Source organism: Oreochromis niloticus, unplaced genomic scaffold (assembly GCF_001858045.2).
Source record: "Oreochromis niloticus isolate F11D_XX unplaced genomic scaffold, O_niloticus_UMD_NMBU tig00001078_pilon, whole genome shotgun sequence".
In the NCBI taxonomy this organism is placed as follows: domain Eukaryota; kingdom Metazoa; phylum Chordata; class Actinopteri; order Cichliformes; family Cichlidae; genus Oreochromis; species Oreochromis niloticus.
In genome coordinates this window covers 40718-67627 of record NW_020327299.1, presented here as the reverse complement: position 1 = coordinate 67627, position 26910 = coordinate 40718, and the positions used below count along the sequence as shown (strand labels likewise).

Here is a 26910-nt window from a genome sequence, read left to right as displayed (position 1 = left end):
ATTAAAAATCATCCTTAGTAGTTGATGTCCAAATTTCAACACATTCCTCCTCTGGGACACCTACTGTCCCTCTGTGCCAAGTTTCATCCACATTCACTGTAATATTCCTCAGAAATTACAGGAGATTTATATTCAATGCAATACATTCAATACAATAGAATTATGTCATTTTCAAAAATTCATTAAAAATCATCCTTAGTAGTTGATGTCCAACTTTCAACACATCCCTCCTCTGGGACACCTACTGTACCTCTGTGCCAAGTTTCAGCCAGATTTACTGTAGAATTCCTCAGATATTAAAGCAAACTTGTATTCAATGCAATACAGTCAATACAATAGAATTATGTCAATATCAAAAATTCATTAAAAATCTTCCTTAATAGTTCAGGTCAAACAACAATATGGACATCAGTATTTGCTCTGAAACTTTCCTTCTTTTATAAGATTATTCTACTACAAATAGTCTTCTGAAAAAATATGTCAATTTTTTTCTATTTTTTTTAAATATGTTCATAGTGATTACCGCAAGGTTTAGAATGGAATATGTTATACTTGATATACAACGGGTTGAGATGATGTTTTATTTTAAAAGCAGACTAAAAAGCATGACACGGAGGACTACAAAACTGTGGTGAACTAGAAGAGAGCCCTTTATTGAGGCTGATGGAAGACACTTTAACATACAACAAGGCAAAAGCAATAGGTTACAATAACTGTAATTAATCCTGAACTGTGCGAGACTAAACTAGGACTGCTATGAATATTACTGTGACTATGACGACACTACTACAGACCTGAACATGATGGTGACCAGGAGTATGATGTAAAATATGAAGGGGTACACCCAAGACTTGAACATGAGAAAGGAAAACATACTCTGAAAACAGGAAACATGACGAACGTATACCTCCTATTAACTTCACAACATTAACAAACAAGGGAGATTGGAACGTAAGGGGAGGTGACACGAAAGGATCTATGTAAACCAAGAAGTAAAGACTGAGCAACTATGAGCTGTCAGGGAGAATTAGAAGAATGTAACAGAAAGTATCGCCAAAATAAAACTACTAACTAATAACAGCAAAAACAATAATTACATACATTGTTCAATAGTAATCTGAATAAACAAATACCAAAACGAATGCAAAAAGGGTTGGGTCACAAACCCAAACTGCGAGAACCACATTATTTTCTTAATTTAGTTTTATTTTTTACAAAAGGTATTAAAATGAAAAAGAATGCGATACAAAATCTAAACGAAAAAGCTCTATTTACAGTTCTGAAATATATAACCTGTATATGTACACATACAAAATGTTTAAAAAATATTTACATCCGTTCCTCAGTTTCTATAAATAAAAATAAGACATTACATGACATTATTCAACCTTATATACATTTCACAAAATAAATACAAGTATTTATTTTTCACAGAGAGCACACTCCCATTCTGCAGCCTCTGCCTTCTGAAACAGGTCAGTGTTCATCTGCAGGCACTGTGTGTGAAACCACCTTGAACAGCTGTCACACTGGATCTGTGGATGTTCAACAAAACAAAAATTAAAAAGAAATAGTTAATCACGTGATTTAACATGAATATCTTTATTAATCTGCCATTAGTATGTATTGCATATTTTTTTCCTTATCAAATATTCAAAATAACTAACACACCAAGGAAAAAAAAAATTACATGCAAGTTAAGGCTTAATTTGCCCTCTTCCTCAATACAAAAACCAAATAACTAAAGCAACTATACACAATACATTTTGTTAAATGATATCCTCAATTACAAATCGGTCTTACCCATTTGGTGATTGAAGGCCCTGGAAAAGGTGGTTTTGGAGTTGAACACATGGCACAATTGTTTTCTGCCTCAAACACTATTAGAAATATAGTAAAATTAGTGATTAACAATGAATATATTTAAATACAAGTGATTTCTTTGCGCTATTAAACTTCACAAACCTGAGGCTCCCAGTATTTGTAAAGCAATTGCTTCACGCTGCTGCACCATTGCTTTAATTGTTGTTTTAAATGTCATTTCTGGTATTTTGGGAAAGGACTCCATGAACGCCTTTGCCATCTACAGAAATAGCAAAACATTCAAAAATAATTTAGTCATATTCGTTTTCTATATCAGACTCAATTTTATAATGCACCATCATCACAAAAATTATTTAAAACTCATGTTTTTGTTACTTTACCAAGATGACAATCACACCGCAGCTATTTGTGTCCTTCTGTACTGGGTGTTTCAAAACTCCTCCTTTTAACTTGATATCCACCCAGTCAGTCTTGTTGATTGCAGTACGCCTCATTTTGAAGAACTCCCTGAGCAAGGATTATACTGTCATGTGAGGGCTGTGTGCAGGCAGGACATAGTACCCAAAATGCAGACTCACAGAAACAAAAGGTGAACTTAAGTACAGCTTTAATGCTGGACGGCAAACAGAAAACTGGCTGAAACAGAATACAAAATGAACCAGCTCAGCAGGCTGGCAGGCAGAACACACAGCATAGTAGATGGTAGATCACGACACTTTCAGATGAAAACACAGGGCTTAAATACACAGAGGGAGCAATCAGGAAATGGGAAACAGGATGGAACTACAGCTGTGGCAAATCAGGCCTAACGAGACAAAGGAAGCAAAACCAGACACATTAACATGACACACGGACTTTCAAATTAAAAGATGAAAAATAACACATAGACGCAGACTTGACACGTGGATACAGCAGAAACGGGAGACAGCAACTATGGAACACAGAAAAGAAACCAAAAGGCACAACTCGGACAAAGAAACCAAAAGACTAGAAACGATAAATAAAAGCAAAAATCAAAGTACACCCATAATGAAAACTTAACACTCTCGGTCAATGACCCAGGCACCCCAACAGATACATGTCATTACCTTATTTTGAATGTTCAATGTCAGCACACATAATTTTAAAAATAATCTTTTCTATAAAACATTTTTGAATAACGTGGCTTAATTTAATGCCACATTCTTTATTTATGGCAAACAAAAACACTCGAGAGATATCACTTAGACAAAAACTACAATAGCACTGGCTTTGAGTACTGTATTAAATCATCTATAGTAATCACAATTCACTATTGCTATAATTTACCCAGTCCCACAGCCAATAGGGCTGCACCACCAGAAAACACACAGATTCAAAAAAGTTTAATTCTAAAGAAAAAACATGGAAAGTCATATATATTTAAATAAAAAAAAAAAATCAAACAATACATTACAAACATAAGCTGCTGGATCTAAACTGCTAACGCAAGTTCTTAAGGCCAATGACTGACCCATCTACCATTGGGACACATACAGTTTACTTAATACTGTGATTTAACACAATATTAAGTAAAATAATAAACTAACCACCAACTTGTACTTTTTCATGCTACAATTTAATTACTGAGGCACATCTGCAGTACCGTCCCAGCCCACCGATAATGCCTGGCCTACAAATTTGTAAAACACTGCAGCACTATAAGAGAAAATGATAATTTATTCACTGTAATTTTTGAAAAAGAGAATTTACCTGAATTTTTGTGCTGCCACTTTGGATTCTTCAAGCTCTCTTGTGCTGCGTGCTGGATCAACAAGGTAAAGACAGCTGTCTGCTTTACTTAGGTACTGTAACCGAAAAGATAATATAATTAATTCTCTAGCCAGTAATTACAGATAAAAATATGTATTTTATCATGCTTGAGAGGTTTGACTATAACTTGTTTGATCAGTTATTACAGCTGATTTGTAAAATGAGCCCAGGAAAAGCAGTTATAAATGATATTATTACATCAATCACTATTATAATAAGTCAAGCTGATTTACAGATTCCATTTGCTATTATGTTATTTCTCCACACACGATTTACTAAAGTCGAATACATTAAATTTCAGGTTTTAGTGGAAACTGCTAGGAACAATTAGTATTCCAGTATACTGGTATTTGATATGCAGGACTTCATAGTGGGACATCAAAGACACCACAAATCTGGGCTTGATGAATCCAGTAGTCTCAGAAAGTCAAAAATGTTTCCAGTGATGACATTTTATGGCACTAACAGGACATAATTTGAAAAAATAAACCCTAATTTTTCCATAATATTTTATTTTTTTTCAAAATATTAATTTTCTGAATGGAAATTTGTGTTAGTACTAACCAGGAACTTCCAGTGAACATTTCCAACGTTCACAAACGAAACAATTGCGTGGTAGTTATCAAAGTTGACCTGTTAAATAAACATTAATACAATGTAAAATACAAATTTATTTATATTGCAATATGTCTATGTATATGTATTTATTACCTTTGACAAACAGTGCCTCCTCATCAGTTCTCTTTTCCCGAACAGGATGACACCGGCAGTGTAGTGGTTCAGTATGTATACCTTACTGCCCAAATCCAACTTGCATGCAATATCATGCAGGGCACACTCTATAATCTTGCAAAAAAAAAAAGAATAATGGAGAGAGGTCAACTCAAAATGCTAATTATCTTACATTTGAGAAAATATTTAATCCATTATTAATTAATAATTTAGTGCTATCAATTTTACTCACTACATTACTCAAACACACTGTTTTCAATTTCATTGATTGGCTGATTGATTTTCTATGTGATTTTTTCTATGAGAATGTAGCTTGTTGATGTCAAATGTTCCAAAAGTAAATAACATATTGAGCAAACAGGATGATAACAGTAAGTCAAATAACCACTATATAAAACCAAGCTACACAGCAGACAAATTATGAAAATACAACAAAGCAGATCTCGAGGCAGAATGTTTATATCAACCAAAGACCACACTGTGGGTGACTCCTGTCAGCTAAGAACAGGAAACTGAAGCGACATTTTGTGCTCATAAACGTTTCACATTTTCATAAAAACAGATTTAAAAAACAATATACTCAAATAACTTCCACAGTTACCATATCACAGTAAATTCTTAAATCCTTGAGTCGTGGTTTCATGGAAAATTTTGATAAAAAAATGTAACACAAGACTGAAAGTTCGTCTTTGACAATTTCACTTTATTTTATCTTTGATATATATTTTTAATTTTGTTATGGCTATTTATTTTTTAAAAATTAAAGCAATGCTGGTCATTATGCATGAAAGTTAGCGATCTGGAGTTGTGACTGACAACAGTATAAACCATTTTAAGATTCAAGTGCATCAGCACAGTAACAAATCCATTTAAAACTAAAGCATGTATAAACAATAGCTGTGTCTATAAAAACATTGCAACTGTCTAATGTGGATGAGAAAATGTGTTTTTGATATGAGAACAGCATTAAGATCAGTGATGTTTTTGCCCTATGAATAGCAATAAAGACAAACCAACACCATGCAATTAAATTTTTGGTTTGAAAGGATTACTGTAACACAGTAATTCAAATACAGCTTCATTTATTTTGGAGTCTGTCTTTTCCACGTACCTCGCCTGTTAACCATCGATGAGGTTCCAGTGATTTCAGCTCGCTGTGGTGAACTATAAAGTTGTTCCCTTTTATTTGTGATGGAATCACAGCAACTACAACTTCGGTTTGTTTTCTTTTCCACAGTGCAGTGACCTATGGGAAAAATAAAAAGTGTATTTGTATTTGTGGCAGAAGAGTAACACATTATTTTTAAATTATCAAAGAAGTACACCAATAAGTATGTCTTTTTTTTCAAAGATGTTCAACATAATAGTATAAATGCTTTAATTTTGTCTTGTGATATGGAAACACATATAAATTGAACTCCTAAAGTTGATTCTCTTCATCTTTACGTAGCATTTGCAGAGGGACAAACATTTCTTCAATCATCCAAGTTACTTCTTCAGTCTGACCTGACTCCAGGTTTCCCGCATCTTACAAAACGTACATTGGCATACTGACTCATGGCAATTTATTAGTGGTCTTTGATGAGTCGTTGTTGATCAATGGTCATACCAATTTGCATAATTATGATGAAGCAACTCACCTCACAACCCATCATAACTTCAGTTCGCTGGTTTCAGTGATTATGAAAATGTACTCAGTATAATTTGGGTGAAAACTGCAGTCAGGTTAGACTGAAGAACTTACTTGGATGAGTGACGAAACATTTCTCACACTGAAAACACTACGTCCAGATGAACAGAATCAACTTTTTGCGATTGACATAAAAAGGAGGATTGACAATTCATCAAGACATATAAATGACAAAGTGTTATACCATCATAGAGACATAATACATTGATAGGACAAGTTATGTATTTATGGAAAAGTTGTTTTATGTGCACAAGATTTACTTTCAAATTAAATTTGTGAATACTAATAACTCAATTTGACATCAGTGTAACCTACCACAATCAATAATTAATTAGCTTGTAAAAGCGATTAAAAGGATGAATAGTTTAAAGGGAACAGAAAATGTTTTCAGCATAACAGAATACATATGTTTTAGTTTTGCACAAAAAGTTCAAACATAAAAATTCACGTTATTCTCATGTAACCCCCAGCATGTTTCCGAACTCTGTCTGAATGACATAGCAGCAACTCTAGTGATCATGATGTTATGACTGTTTGCTGAGATTTCATTGAAGTTAAAGACAGTATAATACACATTGATTCACCAGTAATTTATCAAATGTGTTGCCCTTTTCCTCCTTCTGGACTTTTGTGGAGGTGTTTTGCATATCGCATCCTTCGAGATCTTCTGTGCTCTATAATAAATGCTGCATGTAACTTCAATTAAAACACTTTACCGTTTAAATATTGTTTAATATGTGTGGTGTGCTAGTGTATTATAATTAACTGTTTTAAAGTGTAGTTTTTGCCTTGCATCACCTATTTTCCTCTTGATCTCAATCAAAACTAAATTACCATAATTCAAACATTAATAGGACAAAAACAATGATCACCTGACTTATGGAAGTTCGAGTTGGATCCTCATTCTGATTTCCTTGTCCAACACTGTTTGGAAATGGGTCACTCAACAGTTCTTTGCATGCCCTCTCCAGTTCCTTTGCAGTTTTTTCCTCCTTGTCCACAAGATTTATCGTAAATGGTGCTGATTTTGTAGTCTTATTTTTTACATGGTCATAGATTGTTTGAACAATCACATCAGCACATGCCCTGGCAGGAAAGTTGTATATTCCTGAACTTACTGCTGGAATTGCAATAGAACACAGTTTGTGCTCCTCTGCCTTTTGCAAAACACTGATTATGGCCTGTCGCAAAATAGGTTTTGCCTGTGTGACATCTTTGGCTGATGGTTTGCTTTGCATACATGGTCCCACTACGTGAATAATTTTTTTGCAAGAGAGGTTCCCAGCACTTGTTACAATAGCTTCTCCAATCCGCAGAGGTCCATTTTCTGCTATGTAAGTATTGCTCTCTTTTTGTATTTTTGGCCCCCCACTTTCTGAGATCGCCAATGCCAGCCCACCACAATGTTGTAAGCTGGTATTTGCTGCATTGACAACAGCGTCCACTTGAAACTTGCAGAGATCAGCAATCCACACTGAAATGTCTACATCTTGCGTGAGTTGTGCTGACATTATCCTTTTTTGTGTTGCTGCTTGTTCTTTTTCATCCTGTAGAGAAAATTTATAAAATGAAAAATAAAAAAATGTTAAAAAAAAAAAAATATCAACTTCATAACATTATAAAAAAATTAAGAAAGATAAATACAGTGATTGTAATATACATATTATTCAAGGTCCAGCATAGGTCAACAACAATGAATTTCAAAATTAGATTAGGCAAAACTACTCCAGATGCCAGCCATCTCTTCTTTGTATTAGCTGCTGTATTAGAAAGCATGAACTCGTGCTATTAGATCAAAATTGTCATTGTTCTCACATAATACCATTAAAATTTAAACACACACACACACACACACACATATCTCTCTTTCTCTCTATAGATAGATAGATAGATATTAAAATGTCTGTCTTTTTTTTAAACAGTCTTGAGCAATCGCTCCTACAGTTTAAATGCCTTTCATGACCGGACTTTTTTAACCATTTTTACTCAAATAGTAGCGACTGACATTATTCTGAGAAAATGAATTTACTTGTTGACGACCAAATTAACTCTAACTTTCTAGTTGCTCTAAGAACAAAGGAACCTACGAACATAAGTCATGATATGAACCAGTATTATGGCTGGCCTTCAAGATTATCGGATCAAAAAGAGGAACGACTGCCAAGACGTAATAATCAATGAAGCGAAATATGGCTCAAAGACTGTGATATGCAAAATTTAAAAACATCAGTGGCCACAGTTTTTAATGGGTGATGAATCTTAAAATTTAATAATTTCATTCATATCATCATCTGCATGTTATGAGAATATTCAATTAAATTCAATTTTATTTTTATAGCGCCAAATCACAACAACAGTCACCTCAAGGCGCTTCATAGGTACAGAGAAAAATATGAGTACAGAGATACAATATTAATATCTACAGCCAGTGATTATTAACAAAATTCATTGTCACTGTTCAGGGATGTAATTTGGCCATTGGTGGTGTTGTTCTCAAGGTTTCTTCGAGGAGGATCCTGGAGAATTACTTTCAAAGTATTTAAATAAAAAGAAAGCTTGCTTTTCTTTTATAAGATTCCCTTATTAAATATTTACTAGCAACCTCTTTAAAATGATAATTGAGGTTTTGTGTTTATGCATAAAAAAACTAAAGTCATTAATCATAATAATAATTTTTTTAATAAAAAATTATTTAAAATATATATATAAAAATCAAACCTGTGTAGTGACAGCTTCAGTCTGCTCTGTGGGCACATCTGAGTGTGGTGGTTCTTCTTGATGATCCTTATAAAAATAATAAAATTACAAATTTCCATAGAAGAACACAGAATACTTACAGAACACACATGAAAATTTTTGTCTTTAGCAGAACTTAAATTATTCTCGATCTATTATACATACATAGGTTTAGACAGTATACAGTCTTTATCTGTGTTTATATGTTACTGCATTTACAGAACAAAATGTTAAGTGATATAAATGGTCTTCTACAACAGCAATAACTAACAATAATGCTAATTAATTCACTAACATCAAGTATTTTATGGGTAGCTGGTGCCATGTGTGGAGTGTACAATATCATAATTTTCATTACCAAAGTTTTCATAAAAACTGTAAAAAACTAATGATGTTTTTGATTGTAAAATGTATTATTGCACATAACATTGTTATTTAATGTATACAAAACAGTTTTAACACATAGATGATTTATAATTACTGTACAGTTATGTATAGTTGGCATTGTTGTTTACTTTCATAAACATGCATAACATGAATTAAATCATAGGAGCATAAAGGGATTTACAGTAAGATTTCAGTATTTTTTAAAAGTTTAATTGAACAATTTTAAAAAAACAAAGAAACAAGGTATACGTTGAAATTTGATTACAACACACAAAATTTCAAATAGAAAATGTTTTAGTGAGATGCATAGATGAAAGAAAAAATGATGATACCTTACCTGTTTGAGTCGTTTTCCCATCAGAGGAGTTACATAGAAGCCTTTTCGCTTTCTACTTTTTTTCTTCCACTTCTCGGTCTCCACTCGGTATTTCTTAAAAGTATAATTTAGAAATAATTAAAAAATAATTTTTGGATCTGATCTTCATGTACAAAAGATTACGAACATGCAAACCGTCAAGGACATTCACTGTAATCCAAAATTTATTGGACCGTAAAATGCTTAACGATTCCTGTCTTTTGTTTAATTACAGTTGTTAGTCAAGTAATCACCTATATTTATCACATCAGAAATGTCATTCTAACCACATGTAATGCAGTTGTTAAAAGTTTTTTTAATAACACAAAGTCACAACGACACTAACAAAGACATTTTAGACTAAAGCATGCACAAAAAACAGACAATTTCTAATGTGAATGGGAATATACATTAGATTTTATAACTGCAACAACAGCAGTGCGAATGACTTTAGTTGTGTAAAAAATGCACCAAATCTGTCCCCAAATTTTAATTATCTTATTTAAACCTCACCTTCATCCTTTTCTTTCCTACATCGCCATATTCGCGGAGAAGAGCATCATGTTTCCTTTGATATATTTGCACAAAGTCATCTAGTCTAGTGAGACGCCTTCGTTCAAAGCGAATCCTTTTCAGGTCCCATTGACTTTTTTCCATGATCCCTTGCGTTCGATTGTCTTCAGTGTAGTTCTGAAAATGGTAATTACATCATTTACACTTTGGCCAAATTCAGCATAATGTTTCTTTTACTGTCTTAACGTATTCTACCTGCTTCTTCAACTGCGACACATGATTGTAACGTTTACTGAGAAAGCCATACGCTGAGCCTTTCCCATGCCGTCCAAGGTCTCCTGGAGAAAAACATAATTTTTAATTAATAAAGCACATAAATAACAACATATAAGTGTTGATAGACCAAAACAAGACATACCAAGCAGCATTCCTGACCACAAGGTAGCATGTGGTAGAAAGTATTTTGAAATACTTGAAATGAATGCTGGTGCATGGTACACATTCGGTGGTCCAGTCACATCAAGGGGGGCACTGGCAATTACTTCGGCAAAGTGCTGTTTAAGTGATGAGTGAACTATTGCCGTCTGAAATAAAAATTTAAATATCATATAATTACAATCATGTTTTGTTCTTAAAGAAGGTCTTAATCTGTTTAAGAAACAAAGAAATGTACTACAAAAAAAGGTTATTGGTGTCACACTATATCATGAACACAATTAATATCTCAACCATTGAAATCCAAGCTGAATTTTAAAATGACCTTATAATCCTCTGGAATGATGTCTGTGTCTTCAGCATCCCCATTCCCCGTTTGATCGATCAGCATTTTGAGGTTCCGCAGGTGTTTTTTCACTTGTGGTCCACTGCATGGACTTTTGAAAACAACTGTTGCACTTATAATGATGCCATCCATGTCTTTCAAGTTTGAAGAACAGGCCAGTAATCCAAAAACGTGCATGCCAAATTTATAGTGTTTCTGTAGTCTATATTGAAAAAAAAAAAGCATATAAACAATAAGCATGCATACTAAACACAAACAAAGTCTAATCATTAGCAGAAACAACATTAATAAAATATAATTATAATACAGATGAATTAGCAAGTCAACAATCAACTACAAGGGCAAGAACACTAACACCAAATAAATACTTAAAAAAGAAAAATAACAATCGCACTCACAGACTCTAGCACACATACCTCTTTTTGCAAAGATCCTTTGCATTCTTCATGATGTGACTCAAACACCGGTGGAGAATGGGTATGTTGAAGTTATCCGTGTCTAACTGTCCTGTGATAACCTGGAAGTATCGCTCCAAAAGGTCTTCCAAACTTGCTCTGCAGAATGTCATAGCAATGGACTGGAGAAGCACCATTGAGCCATCACATATGATCATTACTGGCCTCTTGTTTGCCCTGCTTCCATACATTCGTGTAAGCTCTGTTTGAAATGCTTGTAGAAAATATGTAACAGAAGCAGTGGTATGGTCACATGTTACAAAAGTTGCTGTTGGTAAAGGTGATGATCCCTTGAAGGGATTTCTAACTATAACTTCATACACATAGTACGGAGTAGCAGAAGCATTATCTTTAGAGATAATGCTTCCTGTTGCATCAAAATATACTATGTCGTCTTTGCACCGCTGGTAAAACACTGAAAGTGTTTTTTTTGACCACAGCATTATCCCTTTTGGATGCAGGAGCACTCTCTGAAGCACTTCGTTTGGAAGTCCTTGCTGTCTGTCTATTAACATTTGCAGACTGGCCATCTCATTTACATGAGGTCTCTGTTTTTTTCTGTGGGACCAGGCAATATTTTTCAAGACATCTTTAGATGGAGCCTCATCCCGACACCCTGCTTGGAAAGCTTTTTCTGGTATTTGATTTAGAGAATCCAGATAAAGACTTCTTGGCAATTTGGTTTCAAGTTTTTCTGCTATTACATCTCTGGACTGTCCACGCACAGGTCTTGTTTTGATTTCCTTTGTGTTGTGGCACACCTCACCTCCTTGGAAAAGCACATCAGCCTTCAGGGTTTTTTCGTCTTTAACCTCCACTTTCACAGTCACTGGACAATCCTTAAAACGGCAGTATGCCGTACAGGAGAATACAGCCGTCTTAGACCGTGACTGAGTGGTGTTGATGGTATGCCTTTTAAATCCAAAACTGCAAAATGGGTGTATTGACTTAATGCCAGTGGCTACAACATTAGTCCACTCCATACCTTTGAAAAGCCTCCCTTTCTGTGTTTTTTTTAGGTCTTCCCAGTCTTTGTGGTCAATGAAAAAAAAACATGGCTGCTGTGGCAAAGCACATTTGTAGAATTCCTCTTCAGCATTGCTACTGTCACTTTTGTTGGATGAATTTCTACTCCAGTCCTGTAACGCATAAAAAAGAATTTATTAAAAATAGGTGATGTAATTTCTTTAAAGAAATGTTATGTGGAAAATAATGTACCTTTTCCAGGGATGTAGACGATTGTGATGGAGACACACCAGTTTGTGGCTGTTTCAATTCAGGAGAAATGTTTTGGACAATGCCATTGTCATCACTGTCCTCCAAAACATCCTTTGAATAGCATTTGATTTGTCAAACAAAGAAATAATTTTTAAATACAGACATTGTTTTCATCGAGTGAAATTAGTTCAAAATAATGTAATAAATAATTCCAACCTGCTTGAGCAAAGAGAGAGGTTCATTTCCTGCCTTTGCAGGTGGATACATCTCCAGTGTTTCGTCGCCAGTGTTTCCTTCATCCTGAGTGTGAAATAATTATGAAATCATGAGTATAGTAAGGTAAAACAAGAAATACATGTTTTAGTTTAAAAAGTTTAACATAGCACTTACTCTATATTACAAATATAATAGATGTTTAAAATATATTGTTTATGTATTTCATTGTTGCTGTTCCCACACAAGCTAGATAATTCAAAACACATTTCAAGCAGTTATCAGAACAGTTAAGGTATATTTCATAACTTAGGCTCGAAAATTACATATGACATATCTAAAGTCATTGAAAATGATTCAGTATTGTCTTTCACTATTGGAGTTGTTATAACCTATGCAAAAAGGCATGGAAACTGGGTAATAGAAATGCGAAATAAACTACTCTGTATTGCATGGTGTCACAGCAAGTTTTTTAGTAGAGTTTAAAGCAATGTTTGTTGAACACCACAATGTTGTGAATCATTATATATATTTATATGGCTTTTATATGAAAATATTGTCTTCTGCAGCATGGACATAATACAAGTAATTTACTTACACACACACACACACACACACACACACACACACACATAGATGATAAATGGACTGATTCTTATATATTGCTTGTCTACTCTCCCAGAGTACTGAAAGCGCTCTATATAACAGGCCACATTCACAACACCTCATACATGCACTTCTAAAATCATGTGCACACTAATAAACATTTACACACATTCACACTCCGATGAGTGCATCAGAGGGCAACTTCGGGTTAGTATCTTGCCCAAGGATATTTGGCATGCAGACTGAGCCAGGAATCGACGAGTATATCTGCTCTACAACTTGACCCACATCTTAATTTAATCTTTCTTAATCTTAATTTACCCTGCACAAAGACTTGAATGGGTGTACCATAGGTGGCCAGAGCCATATGCGTTTGCCCTTCAAGAAACAACGGTTCCTGTGTTTTGTGCCTCCATCCATTAATGCAATATCTCTCATGTTAGGTGTTATTATTAACCACAACACTATGGAGTTACCACTACACTACACTACAATTGATAGAAAACCGTAAATTAATGTGTAACTGATTGTTTAACCATGTAATCTAAACATTAATAAAATTTAAAAGATGTAACTTTTAAATTCATAACAGTATATGTAACATCAAAGAAATCATGTAATTTTTATTTTTAAATACGCACCAAAGAAGATGTCTTCTCTCCAGAGGTCCCACCATCACCTTCAACATCGATATTTTTTGGTTTGTGTATGACTTCCATGGTTCTCTGTTTAATACACATGTAGTAATTAGATTTTCATACATCTGTAAAGGAAAACAGCATCCTTCCACCTAGTTATACTTAGGTGTGCCTGTGCAAGGCACAATTTTTATTATTCATCCACTGTTGTTCAGGTCTAAACAAATTTCTGTTGCTCACTCAATTTTTGCTCTGTAATTTGTTTAAGACCTTAAAAAATGTTTGCTACTCTCCTTGTTAAATCCTAAGTCCAGAGTAGTATTCAGACTGTAAACATAGATATCATAGAGTGCTTACCTTTTGGTAGTGCATAGCAACATGATTAAGTTTTTTCCGATTTGTACAATTATTTGGCACTCCCAAGTCTTTGCACAGGTTACTCCAGAATGCGTCTCCTCGGTGAACACTGTGTTTCTTTCTGTTTTGTGTTTCGGAGAAAGTCTCAATGCATTTTATTATATGTTCATGTTTCAGACGAATTTTCCGTGTCTGTAAATGCAAGTAAAACAATTAAATAAAATAGACAGATATAGATCTATAAAATGATATTTTAATTTTTTAACACTATATAACTTTATTATAATCACATTGTATGTTTAAAAATTTTTTTTAAACATATTGTTTAAGGATAAAACTTGCCTTTCCAAACGTGGAAAATGTGGAGGTTCTGTAACACAAATAAAAAATTAAAATACAAAGGCTTCAATGTATTTGCCAAACAATAACAGTTAAAGTTTTTCTCATGCACTTGTTATATTTACATATTTCATGTATTACTCGAAATGATATATTTAAAACAACTGGGGTGAGCGAAAGTGGCGGTCTATGGTCTCGGATTGAAACACAGACTAACCATATTATTGTTAACGCACCATTCTAGTCCAAGATATGGAAAAAGCAACAGTCTGATAATTTGTGTTTCGGTTCAAGGAAATAAGCCTACATAGGAAAAGTTATTAAATTATGTATTCAAATCAAATTTCTTTCTAACAAATTTTTTTAAAAGTGGTTGTTTGTTTATAGGGGCTACCGAGAGCATCACGTGGTTATAACACATCTATTATGTAATGTGTCCCTACTTAAATACATAGTACTCAAAAACACGTTACAACAAAATTTACTGTAAGAAAAAAAAAGTAATAGGAAGCAAATAACATATGAAGCAAAAAGCCATAAGGAAAACGTCATAAAAGTTTTGGTCGAGAAGGCAATTGATTTGAGGCTTAAGCTAATTTCATGCTTACCTTATCTTTCGTTTTGCGTCACTCATGATTGTCTGTTGCTGAGCCACAGGAACTCGTAACTTTTCCAAGTTTACAAAATTAGTTTTTTTAACACTGTCAAGTAAAATTGTAATTCCGTAGTTCCTACAATTGTCGAAGCATGTGCACGCATCACACCGCCACTGCAAGTACTTGACTCCGTGAGCTATAGGCTACTATCGCCTTCACCCTTAATCAGTGTCCCGGATGAATAGGTCACCGGATATCATCGGACGCATTTCAGAAAAGTAAACGAATGCATGATTTAGAAATGTTCATAACTTATACTTGCCTGTTCAATTTAGATAATTTTGATAATTACTATTAGTTACCCATAAATAGTGTTTATAGATGACCTTTTGACTTTATATTTTCAATTAAGCAACGCAAAAATGTATTACAGGCACACAAAATTAACGAACCCATTGATGCATCCATTGTATGTAAACCAAGAAATACACATGAAAGGTGTTTCAAATGGACATTTCAATATAGAAATTGTTGAAAACTGTACAATTACTTTGTGTCACATTAAAAAAACTATTTTTTACGCATAACAATAATTTAAAAAATTTCATTTAAAAATATTTTAAATGAATTTTCCAAAATAATTTTAAAAAGTCTTCTTTTTGTAAAATTCCATTATGGTATAATAACCTTCATACTTCACTGATGGGTGAGTACTCTTGAGCAACTGTTTTGTGATTTTGTTAATTGGTGTTATGGAAAAATTATCCAGGTTTGTTTAAGTGGTTTTGTAAGATGATAACACATTGGTTGAGTGTACGAAAGTGTGTGTCGGACTTTTGAAAAAGATTGATAACTGGTCCCCACTTTCATTGTCAAACTAACTTTTTAAAAAAATGTATCCTAGAAAGCTAAACATTGGAAAAGATGAGTAAAACTAAAACAATTTGATACTCAGCACTGCTGTGCATTTTCTTATTACAGTGTAAAATAAACCAACAGTAAAAACAGAAAACAATGACAAAAAAGAGATAAGATAAGATAAGATAACCTTTATTAGTCCCACACTTTGTAAAATTGTTTTGTCACAGCAGGAAGTGGACAGTGCAAAAGTTATATAGCAACATTAGAATACAATAATAATAAAATACTGTACACAACTGTACAGAATAGAATAACATTAAATACTATATATAGTAGAATAAATTGAATAAAATATACAATAGGATAAAAATAGAATGCAAATGCTTTATACAGATAAGAGAAGACAAAGTCCCATTTTTAACTACTTCTGAATTTTAATGATTCTGATAATTGCCACTGTGATAATCAATGCTTAAGCAATTTAGTAAAGTTCTTAATTTTTGTGATGATGTACCAACTAGATTAAAACATACATCTATTCACTTGCGCTTGTCCTCTTCAGGGTCGCGGGAGGCGCTGTCATAAGGCGAGAGGCGAGGTACACCCTGGACAGGTCGCAAGTCTGTCGCAGGGCAAACACACAGGGACAGACAACCATTAGCACTCACACCTATAATTTAGATTAAACAATTAAACCCATGTCTTTGGACGGTGGGAGGAAGCCAGAGTACCCGGAGAGAACCCATGCAAACACGGGGAGAACATGCAAACTCAACACAGAAAGACCACAGCCTGATGGTGGAATTGAACTCAGAACTTTCTTGCTATGGGGCAACAGTGATAAACACCGTGCCACCGTGCAACTCTGATTAAAAAATCTGAGATTAAATTGAGTATTTAAATACTGTGTCAAAATTACCTTTTTGAGAGCTATTCTGCATCTCAATGTATTTTTTATGTATGCCAAAAATATACATATTCTAAAGAAGAATCTGAATCGGAGAAGCTTTATTAATTTGACAGGGAAATTGAGTATTCATAGCAGCATACATACAACACACAAACAAGCAATTGTATCAAATAAAGTGAAAGAATGTAGCTATAAATACGACGATCAATCTACCAACATGATTAAAAACATAAATTAAAAAAATAGCAAAATATGTACGATAAACATATTTTGTTTCTGAGATATAACAGACAACATAAGGTTACAGGTGTGCAAGTAAAGATTGGTGCATAAAAAGCTAGAGAGCGCGGTGAGTTATGTTTATTCATGTGCAATAATTGTGTGTGTGACACAAGTGGATGAATAAAAAAGTCTACCATCAGCTGAATGGAAAAATCTATTGTGTGTCATTCCCTCAGAGAGCATGGTGGAAGTAATTTATGAATGAAAATGCACTTCACATTATGTAGTGAGTTATGGAGGGGATGAGAGTCTTTGTCCTGTATTGCCACAAGACTGTCAATGATCATGTCCTTCAGGATGTCAAGCATTACATCAAAAACATACTATGGCTTCCTGTTGACTTTCAATCTTTTTACATCCTTTTCTTTAATGCTTGTATCCCAGCTTGAAGATTCTTAGACTATTTTTGGAGTCAGTCGCTGTGTGGGCAGACAACTCTGGCTCGTCATCCAGTTGGATTCACAGCTATTTGTAAGATGAAAAATTTTACAAATCAGATTAGAGATTACGAAATGACATGATGACATAGTTATTGTTCATTTTACCAACAACTTCTCACTTGTAAAATATTTTTTTCCATCATACCACTTTTAGTGAGAGCTGTCATATTTGATTTTATGTTTACATTATGTATTCTTTTCTTTGCATTTTCATATTGCTTTTCTTTTTATTCCACCTTCAGTGTTCCACAAGTGGATGGAACACTATTAAGTAACTCTTATGATCATGTCTGTTTTAGGTTTTCTCAATGTCACGCTCATGTGTGTTCTTTATTTTGGCGTAGTCTTGTCACTTTATTGTGTTTAATTGTACTTAAACTGTCTTGTTCAAATTGTCCAGTCGGAAGCATCAGTTCAACATATCTATTGTGTTTAATGTGTGCAGTGAGCCTGTATTACATTTTACCTGGTGTATGCAAGTTCTGTTGCATGTAACTAACATTAATTTTGGGGAAAAAAAGAGCTTCTGTTCCTGTAATATAGAATTTCTTTTTAAAAAGTGCCAAAAAAGGTGAATAAATAATGTAAACTCGAAAAAGAATATCTTTCAATGAATCTAAAATTTGAATTTAGACAATTCAATTCTTTACTTTGTTAGCAAATTAATGTTATGTGTCTAGCACTAAAGCGTAACAGCAGTCAGCTAAACACAGTTTGTATTGTTGGATAAAAACACAACAATGTGTATCCTGTAATACAGAGAAAACCCCAGCAATTCAATTAACCCATATGATCAATCATTTTGTGAGAGTGGGAATGTAAAAATCAATTACAAGAGGTACAAACCTATGCATACATACATATACACTCTTGAAGACACTAAGAGATACATACAAACCAAAGATTAAATACAGAGATGTGTATAAACACAGATTGAGTGAATAAGAAAAACTACATACATCATGGGAATCCCGCATGAGCCTAGCCTAATTGCAGCACAAATAAGGGAAGATTCAGGGTAACCTCCTCCATACTAACTCTATTTTATGTCAAAAAGCAAGGTTTTTTAGGCTAATCTAACAATGAGATACAGGTGTTTCTCTACTGAATTCTTATTGGGAGCTATTTACACATAAGAGGGGCGCACTGACAGAGGCGAGGCTGCCGGACACTTGCGACACCGGGCCCTCGGACCACCAGCAGTAGGCAGCGGATCAAGTGTCTTGCCCAAGGACACAACGACCGAGACTGTCCGAGCCAGGGCTCGAACTGGCAACCTTCCAATTACAAGGCGAACTCCCAACTCTTCTGTCAAGATCGCCTTCTCAAGACCTTGTATATCAGAAAAATACTTTAAAAAATTAAATTCACTATACACATGTAATAAAAGATCAGAAGGCAATTTCGGTTAAATATACTCACTAGCTGTAATGAATTTTCTAAGCAGCATGTTTGATCTTTTTACTTAGAACAAGTTTTTATCCTGTGAATGTGGATGAAACTTGGCACAGAGGTACAGTAGGTGTCCCAGAGGAGGGATGTGTTGAAAGTTGGGCATCAACTACTAAGGATGATTTTTAATGAATTTTTGAAATTGACATAATTGTAGTGTATTGACTGTATTGCATTGAATATAAATCTCCTGTAATTTCTGAGGAATTCTACAGTAAATCTTGATGAAACTTGGTACAGAGGTACAGTAGGTGTCCCAGAGGAGGGATGTGTTGAAAGTTGGACATCAACTATTGAGAATGATTTTTAATGAATTTTTGAAATTGACATAATTGTAGTGTATTGACTGTATTGCATTGAATATAAATCTCCTGTAATTTCTGAGGAATTCTACAGTAAATCTTGATGAAACTTGGTACAGAGGTACAGTAGGTGTCCCAGAGGAGGGATGTTTTGAAAGTTGGACATCGACTACTAAGGATGATTTTTAATGAATTTCTGAAAATGACATAATTCTATTGTATTGACTGTATTGCATTGAATATAAATCTCCTGTAATGTCTGAGGAATTCTACAGTAAATCTTGATGAAACTTGGCACAGAGATACAGTAGGTGTCCCAGAGGAGGGATGTGTTGAAAGTTGGACATCAACTACTAAGGATGATTTTTAATGAATTTTTGAAAATGACATAATTCTATTGTATTGACTTTATTGCATTGAATACAAGTTTGCTTTAATATCTGAGGAATTCTACAGTAAATCTGGCTGAAACTTGGCACACAGGTACAGTAGGTGTCCCAGAGTAAGAATCTGTTGAAAGTTGGACCTCAACTATTAACAATGATTTTTAATGAATTTTTGAAATTGACATAATTGTATTGACTGTATTGCATTGAATACAAGTTTGCTTTAATATCTGAGGGATTCTACAGTAAATCTGTCTGAAAGTTGGCACAGAGGTACAGTAGGTGTCCCAGATGAGGAATGTGTTGAAAGTTGGGCCTCAACTACTAAGGATGATTTTTAATGAATTTTTGAAAATAGACATAATTCTATTGTATTGAATGTATTGGATTGAATAGAAGTTTGCTTTAATATCTGAGGAATTCTACAGTAAATCTGGCTGAAACTTGGCACAGAGGTACAGTAGGTGTCCCAGATGAGGAATGTGTTGAAAGTTGGGCATCAACTACTAAGGATGATTTTTAATGAATTTTTGAAATTGACATAATTGTATTGACTGTATTGCATTGAATACAAGTTTCCTTTAATTTCTGAGGAATTCTACAGTAAATCTTGATGAAACTTGGTACAGAGGTACAGTAGGTGTCCCAGAGGAGGGATGTGTTGAAAGTTGGACATCAACTATTGAGAATGATTTTTAATGAATTTTTGAAATTGACATAATTGTAGTGTATTGACTGTATTGCATTGAATATAAATCTCCTGTAATTTCTGAGGAATTCTACAGTAAATCTTGATGAAACTTGGTACAGAGGTACAGTAGGTGTCCCAGAGGAGGGATGTTTTGAAAGTTGGACATCGACTACTAAGGATGATTTTTAATGAATTTCTGAAAATGACATAATTCTATTGTATTGACTGTATTGCATTGAATATAAATCTCCTGTAATGTCTGAGGAATTCTACAGTAAATCTTGATGAAACTTGGCACAGAGATACAGTAGGTGTCCCAGAGGAGGGATGTGTTGAAAGTTGGACATCAACTACTAAGGATGATTTTTAATGAATTTTTGAAAATGACATAATTCTATTGTATTGACTTTATTGCATTGAATACAAGTTTGCTTTAATATCTGAGGAATTCTACAGTAAATCTGGCTGAAACTTGGCACACAGGTACAGTAGGTGTCCCAGAGTAAGAATCTGTTGAAAGTTGGACCTCAACTATTAACAATGATTTTTAATGAATTTTTGAAATTGACATAATTGTATTGACTGTATTGCATTGAATACAAGTTTGCTTTAATATCTGAGGGATTCTACAGTAAATCTGTCTGAAAGTTGGCACAGAGGTACAGTAGGTGTCCCAGATGAGGAATGTGTTGAAAGTTGGGCCTCAACTACTAAGGATGATTTTTAATGAATTTTTGAAAATAGACATAATTCTATTGTATTGAATGTATTGGATTGAATAGAAGTTTGCTTTAATATCTGAGGAATTCTACAGTAAATCTGGCTGAAACTTGGCACAGAGGTACAGTAGGTGTCCCAGATGAGGAATGTGTTGAAAGTTGGGCATCAACTACTAAGGATGATTTTTAATGAATTTTTGAAATTGACATAATTGTATTGACTGTATTGCATTGAATACAAGTTTCCTTTAATTTCTGAGGAATTCTACAGTAAATCTTGATGAAACTTGGCACAGAGATACAGTAGGTGTCCCAGAGGAGGGATGTGTTGAAAGTTGGACATCAACTACTAAGGATGATTTTTAATGAATTTTTGAAAATGACATAATTCTATTGTATTGACTGTATTGCATTGAGTATAAATCTCCTGTAATTTCTGAGGAATTCTACAGTAAATCTTGATGAAACTTGGTACAGAGGTACAGTAGGTGTCCCAGAGGAGGAATGTGTTGAAAGTTGGACATCAAGTATTGAGGATGATTTTTAATGAATTTTTGAAAATGACATAATTCTATTGTATTGACTGTATTGCATTGAATATAAATCTCCTGTAATTTCTGAGGAATTCTACAGTAAATCTTGATGAAACTTGGCACACAGGTACAGTAGGTATCCCAGAGGAGGAATGTGTTGAAAGTTGGGCATCAACTACTAACGATGATTTTTAATGAATTTTTGAAATTGACATAATTGTAGTGTATTGACTTTATTGCATTGAATACAAGTTTACTTTAATATCTGAGGAATTCTACAGTAAATCTTGATGAAACTTGGCACAGAGGTACAGTAGGTGTCCCAGAGGAGGAATGTGTTGAAAGTTGCGCATCAACTACTAAGGATGATTTTTAATGAATTTTTGAAAATTACATAATTGTAGTGTATTGACTTTATTGCATTGAATACAAGTTTGCTTTAATATCTGAGGAATTCTACAGTAAATCTTGATGAAACTTGGCACAGAGGTACAGTAGGTGTCCCAGAGGAGGAATGTGTTGAAAGTTGGACATCAAGTATTGAGGATGATTTTTAATGAATTTTTGAAAATGACATATTTGTAGTGTATTGACTGTAGAGAACTGAATATAAATCTCCTTTAAGATCTGAAGAATTTTACAGTAAATCTGGATGAAACTTGGCACAGAGGTACAGTAGGTGTCCCAGAGGAGGGATGTTTTGAAATTTGGACATCAACTACTAAGGATGATTTTTAATGAATTTTTGAAAATGACATAATTGTATTGACTGTATTGCATTGAATACAAGTTTCCTTTAATTTCTGAGGAATTCTACAGTAAATCTGGCTGAAACTTGGCACAGAGGTACAGTAGGTGTCCCAGAGGAGGGATGTTTTGAAAGTTGGACATCAACTACTAAGGATGATTTTTAATGAATTTTTGAAAATGACATAATTCTATTGTATTGACTGTATTGCATTGAATATAAATCTCCTGTAATTTCTGAGGAATATTACAGTGAATGTGGATGAAACTTGGCACAGAGGTACAGTAGGTGTCCCAGAGGAGGAATGTGTTGAAAGTTGGACATCAACTATTGAGGATGATTTTTAATGAATTTTTGAAAATTAAATAATTGTAGTGTATTGACTGTATTGCATTGAATATAAATCTCCTGTAATGTCTGAGGAATTCTACAGTAAATCTTGATGAAACTTGGCACAGAGGTACAGTAGGTATCCCAGAGGAGGAATGTGTTGAAAGTTGGGCATCAACTACTAACGATGATTTTTAATGAATTTTTGAAATTGACATAATTGTAGTGTATTGACTTTATTGCATTGAATACAAGTTTGGTTTAAGATCTGAGGAATTCTACAGTAAATCTGGCTGAAACTTGGTACAGAGGTACAGTAGGTGTCCCAGAGGAGGGATGTTTTGAAAGTTGGACATCAACTACTAAGGATGATTTTTAATGAATTTTTGAAAATGACATAATTCTATTGTATTGACTGTATTGCATTGAATACAAGTTTGCTTTAATATCTGAGGAATTCTACAGTAAATCTGGATGAAACTTGGCACAGAGGTACAGTAGGTGTCCCAGAGTAAGAATCTGTTGAAAGTTGGACCTCAACTACTAAGGATGATTTTTAATGAATTTTTGAAAATGACATAATTGTAGTGTATTGACTGTATTGCACTGAATATAAATTTCCTGTAATTTCTGAGGAATTCTACAGTAAATCTTGATGAAACTTGGCACACAGGTACAGTAGGTGTCCCAGAGGAGGGATGTGTTGAAAGTGGGACCTCAACTACTAAGGATGATTTTTAATGAATTTTTGAAATTGGCATAATTGTATTGACTGTATTGCATTGAATAGAAGTTTGCTTTAATATCTGAGGAATTCTACAGTAAATCTGGCTGAAACTTGGCACAGAGGTACAGTAGGTGTCCCAGAGTAAGAATCTGTTGAAAGTTGGACCTCAACTATTAACAATGATTTTTAATGAATTTTTGAAATTGACATAATTGTATTGACTGTATTGCATTGAATACAAGTTTGCTTTAATATCTGAGGGATTCTACAGTAAATCTGTCTGAAAGTTGGCACAGAGGTACAGTAGGTGTCCCAGATGAGGAATGTGTTGAAAGTTGGGCCTCAACTACTAAGGATGATTTTTAATGAATTTTTGAAAATAGACATAATTCTATTGTATTGAATGTATTGGATTGAATAGAAGTTTGCTTTAATATCTGAGGAATTCTACAGTAAATCTTGATGAAACTTGGCACAGAGGTACAGTAGGTGTCCCAGAGTAAGAATCTGTTGAAAGCTGGACATCAACTATTGAGGATGATTTTTAATGAATTTTTGAAAATTACATAATTGTAGTGTATTGACTGTATTGCATTGAATACAAGTTTGCTTTAATATCTGAGGAATTCTACAGTAAATATTGATGAAACTTGGCACAGAGGCACAGTAGGTGTCCCAGAGGAGGAATGTGTTGAAAGTTGGGCATCAACTACTAAGGATGATTTTTAATGAATTTTTGAAATTGACATAATTGTATTGACTGTATTGCATTGAATACAAGTTTGCTTTAATATCTGAGGAATTCTACAGTAAATCTGGCTGAAAGTTGGCACAGAGGTACAGTAGGTGTCCCAGATGAGGAATGTGTTGAAAGTTGGGCATCAACTACTAAGGATGATTTTTAATGAATTTTTGAAAATAGACATAATTCTATTGTATTGAATGTATTGGATTGAATAGAAGTTTGCTTTAATATCTGAGGAATTCTACAGTAAATCTTGATGAAACTTGGCACAGAGGTACAGTAGGTGTCCCAGAGTAAGAATCTGTTGAAAGTTGGACCTCAACTATTAACAATGATTTTTAATGAATTTTTGAAATTGACATAATTGTATTGACTGTATTGCATTGAATACAAGTTTGCTTTAATATCTGAGGGATTCTACAGTAAATCTGTCTGAAAGTTGGCACAGAGGTACAGTAGGTGTCCCAGATGAGGAATGTGTTGAAAGTTGGGCCTCAACTACTAAGGATGATTTTTAATGAATTTTTGAAAATAGACATAATTCTATTGTATTGAATGTATTGGATTGAATAGAAGTTTGCTTTAATATCTGAGGAATTCTACAGTAAATCTGGCTGAAACTTGGCACAGAGGTACAGTAGGTGTCCCAGATGAGGAATGTGTTGAAAGTTGGGCATCAACTACTAAGGATGATTTTTAATGAATTTTTGAAATTGACATAATTGTATTGACTGTATTGCATTGAATACAAGTTTGCTTTAATATCTGAGGAATTCCACAGTAAATCTGTCTGAAAGTTGGCACAGAGGTACAGTAGGTGTCCCAGAGGAGGGATGTGTTGAAAGTTGGACATCAACTACTAAGGATGATTTTTAATGAATTTTTGAATATGCAACCAGACTGTCACGATGGTTGTATTGGGCTGTTCCATTGTAATTTGTGTGTGCGCGTGCACGTGTGAGTGTTCGCGCGCGTGCACGTGCGCGCGGGTGTAGGCTTTCAATCGGGATATAAATCGAAAAGGCGATACCTTAAAGACTGGTGTAAAAGCGCAAGGAAATTTATGCGGCGGAGAAGATGCGGCTGGCTTGACCGCGGCTCACAAATGACGGCTCACTTGACCGCGGTAAACCACTTCACCGTGAAAGTGTGATCCGCAGAATTAAATCCGAATGCGCAACAGGAAGACCCAGGAGAGGAGCAAACAACACCAATCACGCTGTTTTCTTTTGAGTCACGTGTAAAAATAAATAAAACAGACACGTAGAGTCAATGTACTCACCATCAGTGTAGGCTTTAGCGTGCTGGTCAGAGATTTAGAGACAGTCTCTCGAACTCGCAGGCGCACAGCTGAGCGGTGTCGCTCCGTCTTGTCCACGTCACAGAAATAAACGCCTCGATCCCTCAGCTGAACTGGCTTTATGCTGAGGGACAGGTCTCCCCTTTGGTACCAGTCTGATGGTATTGATACCCGGCTTTCAAAGTCATTCCCATCAGTAACGTGTGGAGGATTCAGCCCCAGCACCATCTGTCTGTCTCGCCTCCACTGCGCAGACTTCACCCTCTGACCTGCTGTGATGGAGCGGCACGGCAGTGTGGCATCATCACCCTCATCTACAACAACTTCAGAGGGCAGGAATACTTGCAGATCAGTGAGCTCTACCTTCCCTTTTTTCTTGCATGTAAAGTCATACATGCCTTGGTCATTGAAATCTACACTTGTCAGTATTAAAGAATCGCTGCTTACAGTCACCCGGCCAATGTAAGCTCGCCCCGGCTCCCAGTCACCATGAAGAGACGCCACCACCTGAATGCTGCCGTCCTTCAGGTGTAGATTCAGTGCTCCGTGTCCCTCCATGCACTCCTCTGAGAGGGGAAACTTAACATCATCCCCTACACTCGCCTGGATCAAGTCTCCAAAGACCTGGCTGATAAAAACTAGAAGAACAGCTGCAGAAAACGGTAACCGCATCATGCTGTCAGAGTGAAGGGACTTAAATCCAACTCGACGCGTAAAGGGTCCTTTCGGAAGAGAAAACTCCTTCTAAGCAGGGTAGAGCAGGGCGGGCCAAGGTAGTAGAGAATAAACCTTTGCGAAGTTAATTATAATGTATTTGCCATAGAAACATAATATAAAGCAACCCTGGCCAGTTGCAAGAAGAATAAATAATAAAAAAGAAAAATCCAGCGTCCCCACACGTCCTCTTCACTCCTTTCGTCTTTCTTTAGTTGCCGAACTAATGGAAAGGGGAACAGCAGCTGTCACTTTTCTTATAAATACCGACCGTATCTCATTGATCATCCGGGTCGATACTTACCCTGAGCAGACGTCTCAACTGTGCCCGCCGCTGCTCTCCCCTTTACAACAGTGGTTAGCGTCAAGGCTCCACCGTACCTCCAGCACCTTATTGGTCTTAGGTGCCCGGAAGGCTCATCCTGATTGGTTAGCGTCAGAGGCTATCTCACAGCTGTGTGTCTACTTTACCGCGGTTGACCGCTGTTCGACACTCTGGTGTGGGAGTGGAAGACGCGAGTGTGAAGTGTGGGGGCGTT

General features: G+C 34.9%; 2 protein-coding genes and 1 long non-coding RNA gene across 4 annotated transcripts in view; all 3 read right to left on the bottom strand.

Moving 5' to 3' along the window:
* The window catches only part of LOC109200644 (uncharacterized), a 33028-nt gene extending 6207 nt beyond the window's left edge, over nucleotides 1–26821 (bottom strand). Inside the window, exons 1-2 of the mRNA XM_019356216.2 lie at nucleotides 26676–26821; nucleotides 25640–26594 (exon numbers count right to left, since the gene is read on the bottom strand). Coding sequence (XP_019211761.1) covers nucleotides 25640–26332 — 693 coding nt within the window. The 5' untranslated portion in view covers nucleotides 26333–26594; nucleotides 26676–26821. The remainder of the gene's footprint in view (nucleotides 1–25639; nucleotides 26595–26675) is intronic.
* Nucleotides 628–16279, bottom strand: LOC102080872 (uncharacterized). Of its 2 annotated transcripts, XM_019356214.2 has the most exons (22): nucleotides 15244–16279; nucleotides 14639–14666; nucleotides 14297–14488; nucleotides 13943–14026; nucleotides 12699–12782; nucleotides 12483–12593; nucleotides 11226–12403; nucleotides 10789–11011; nucleotides 10447–10612; nucleotides 10284–10366; nucleotides 10029–10205; nucleotides 9498–9590; nucleotides 8756–8821; nucleotides 6910–7584; nucleotides 5459–5593; nucleotides 4327–4461; nucleotides 4180–4248; nucleotides 3556–3650; nucleotides 2205–2331; nucleotides 1966–2083; nucleotides 1804–1880; nucleotides 628–1535 (listed from the first exon to the last, which is right to left on the bottom strand). In XM_019356214.2, the coding sequence occupies exons 1-22, from the start codon at nucleotides 15267–15269 to the stop codon at nucleotides 1422–1424; spliced, it is 4056 nt and encodes a 1351-aa protein (XP_019211759.1). In that variant the 5' UTR covers nucleotides 15270–16279; the 3' UTR covers nucleotides 628–1421. The 2 variants fall into 2 exon arrangements, with proteins under 2 accessions (XP_019211759.1, XP_019211760.1); XM_019356215.2 differs by lacking the exon at nucleotides 4180–4248.
* On the bottom strand, nucleotides 17084–25478 carry LOC112844733 (uncharacterized). The gene is made up of 2 exons (XR_003217478.1): nucleotides 25388–25478; nucleotides 17084–17749 (listed from the first exon to the last, which is right to left on the bottom strand). It is a non-coding gene; the product is annotated as an uncharacterized LOC112844733 (long non-coding RNA).
* Nucleotides 26822–26910: the final 89 nt, after the last annotated feature.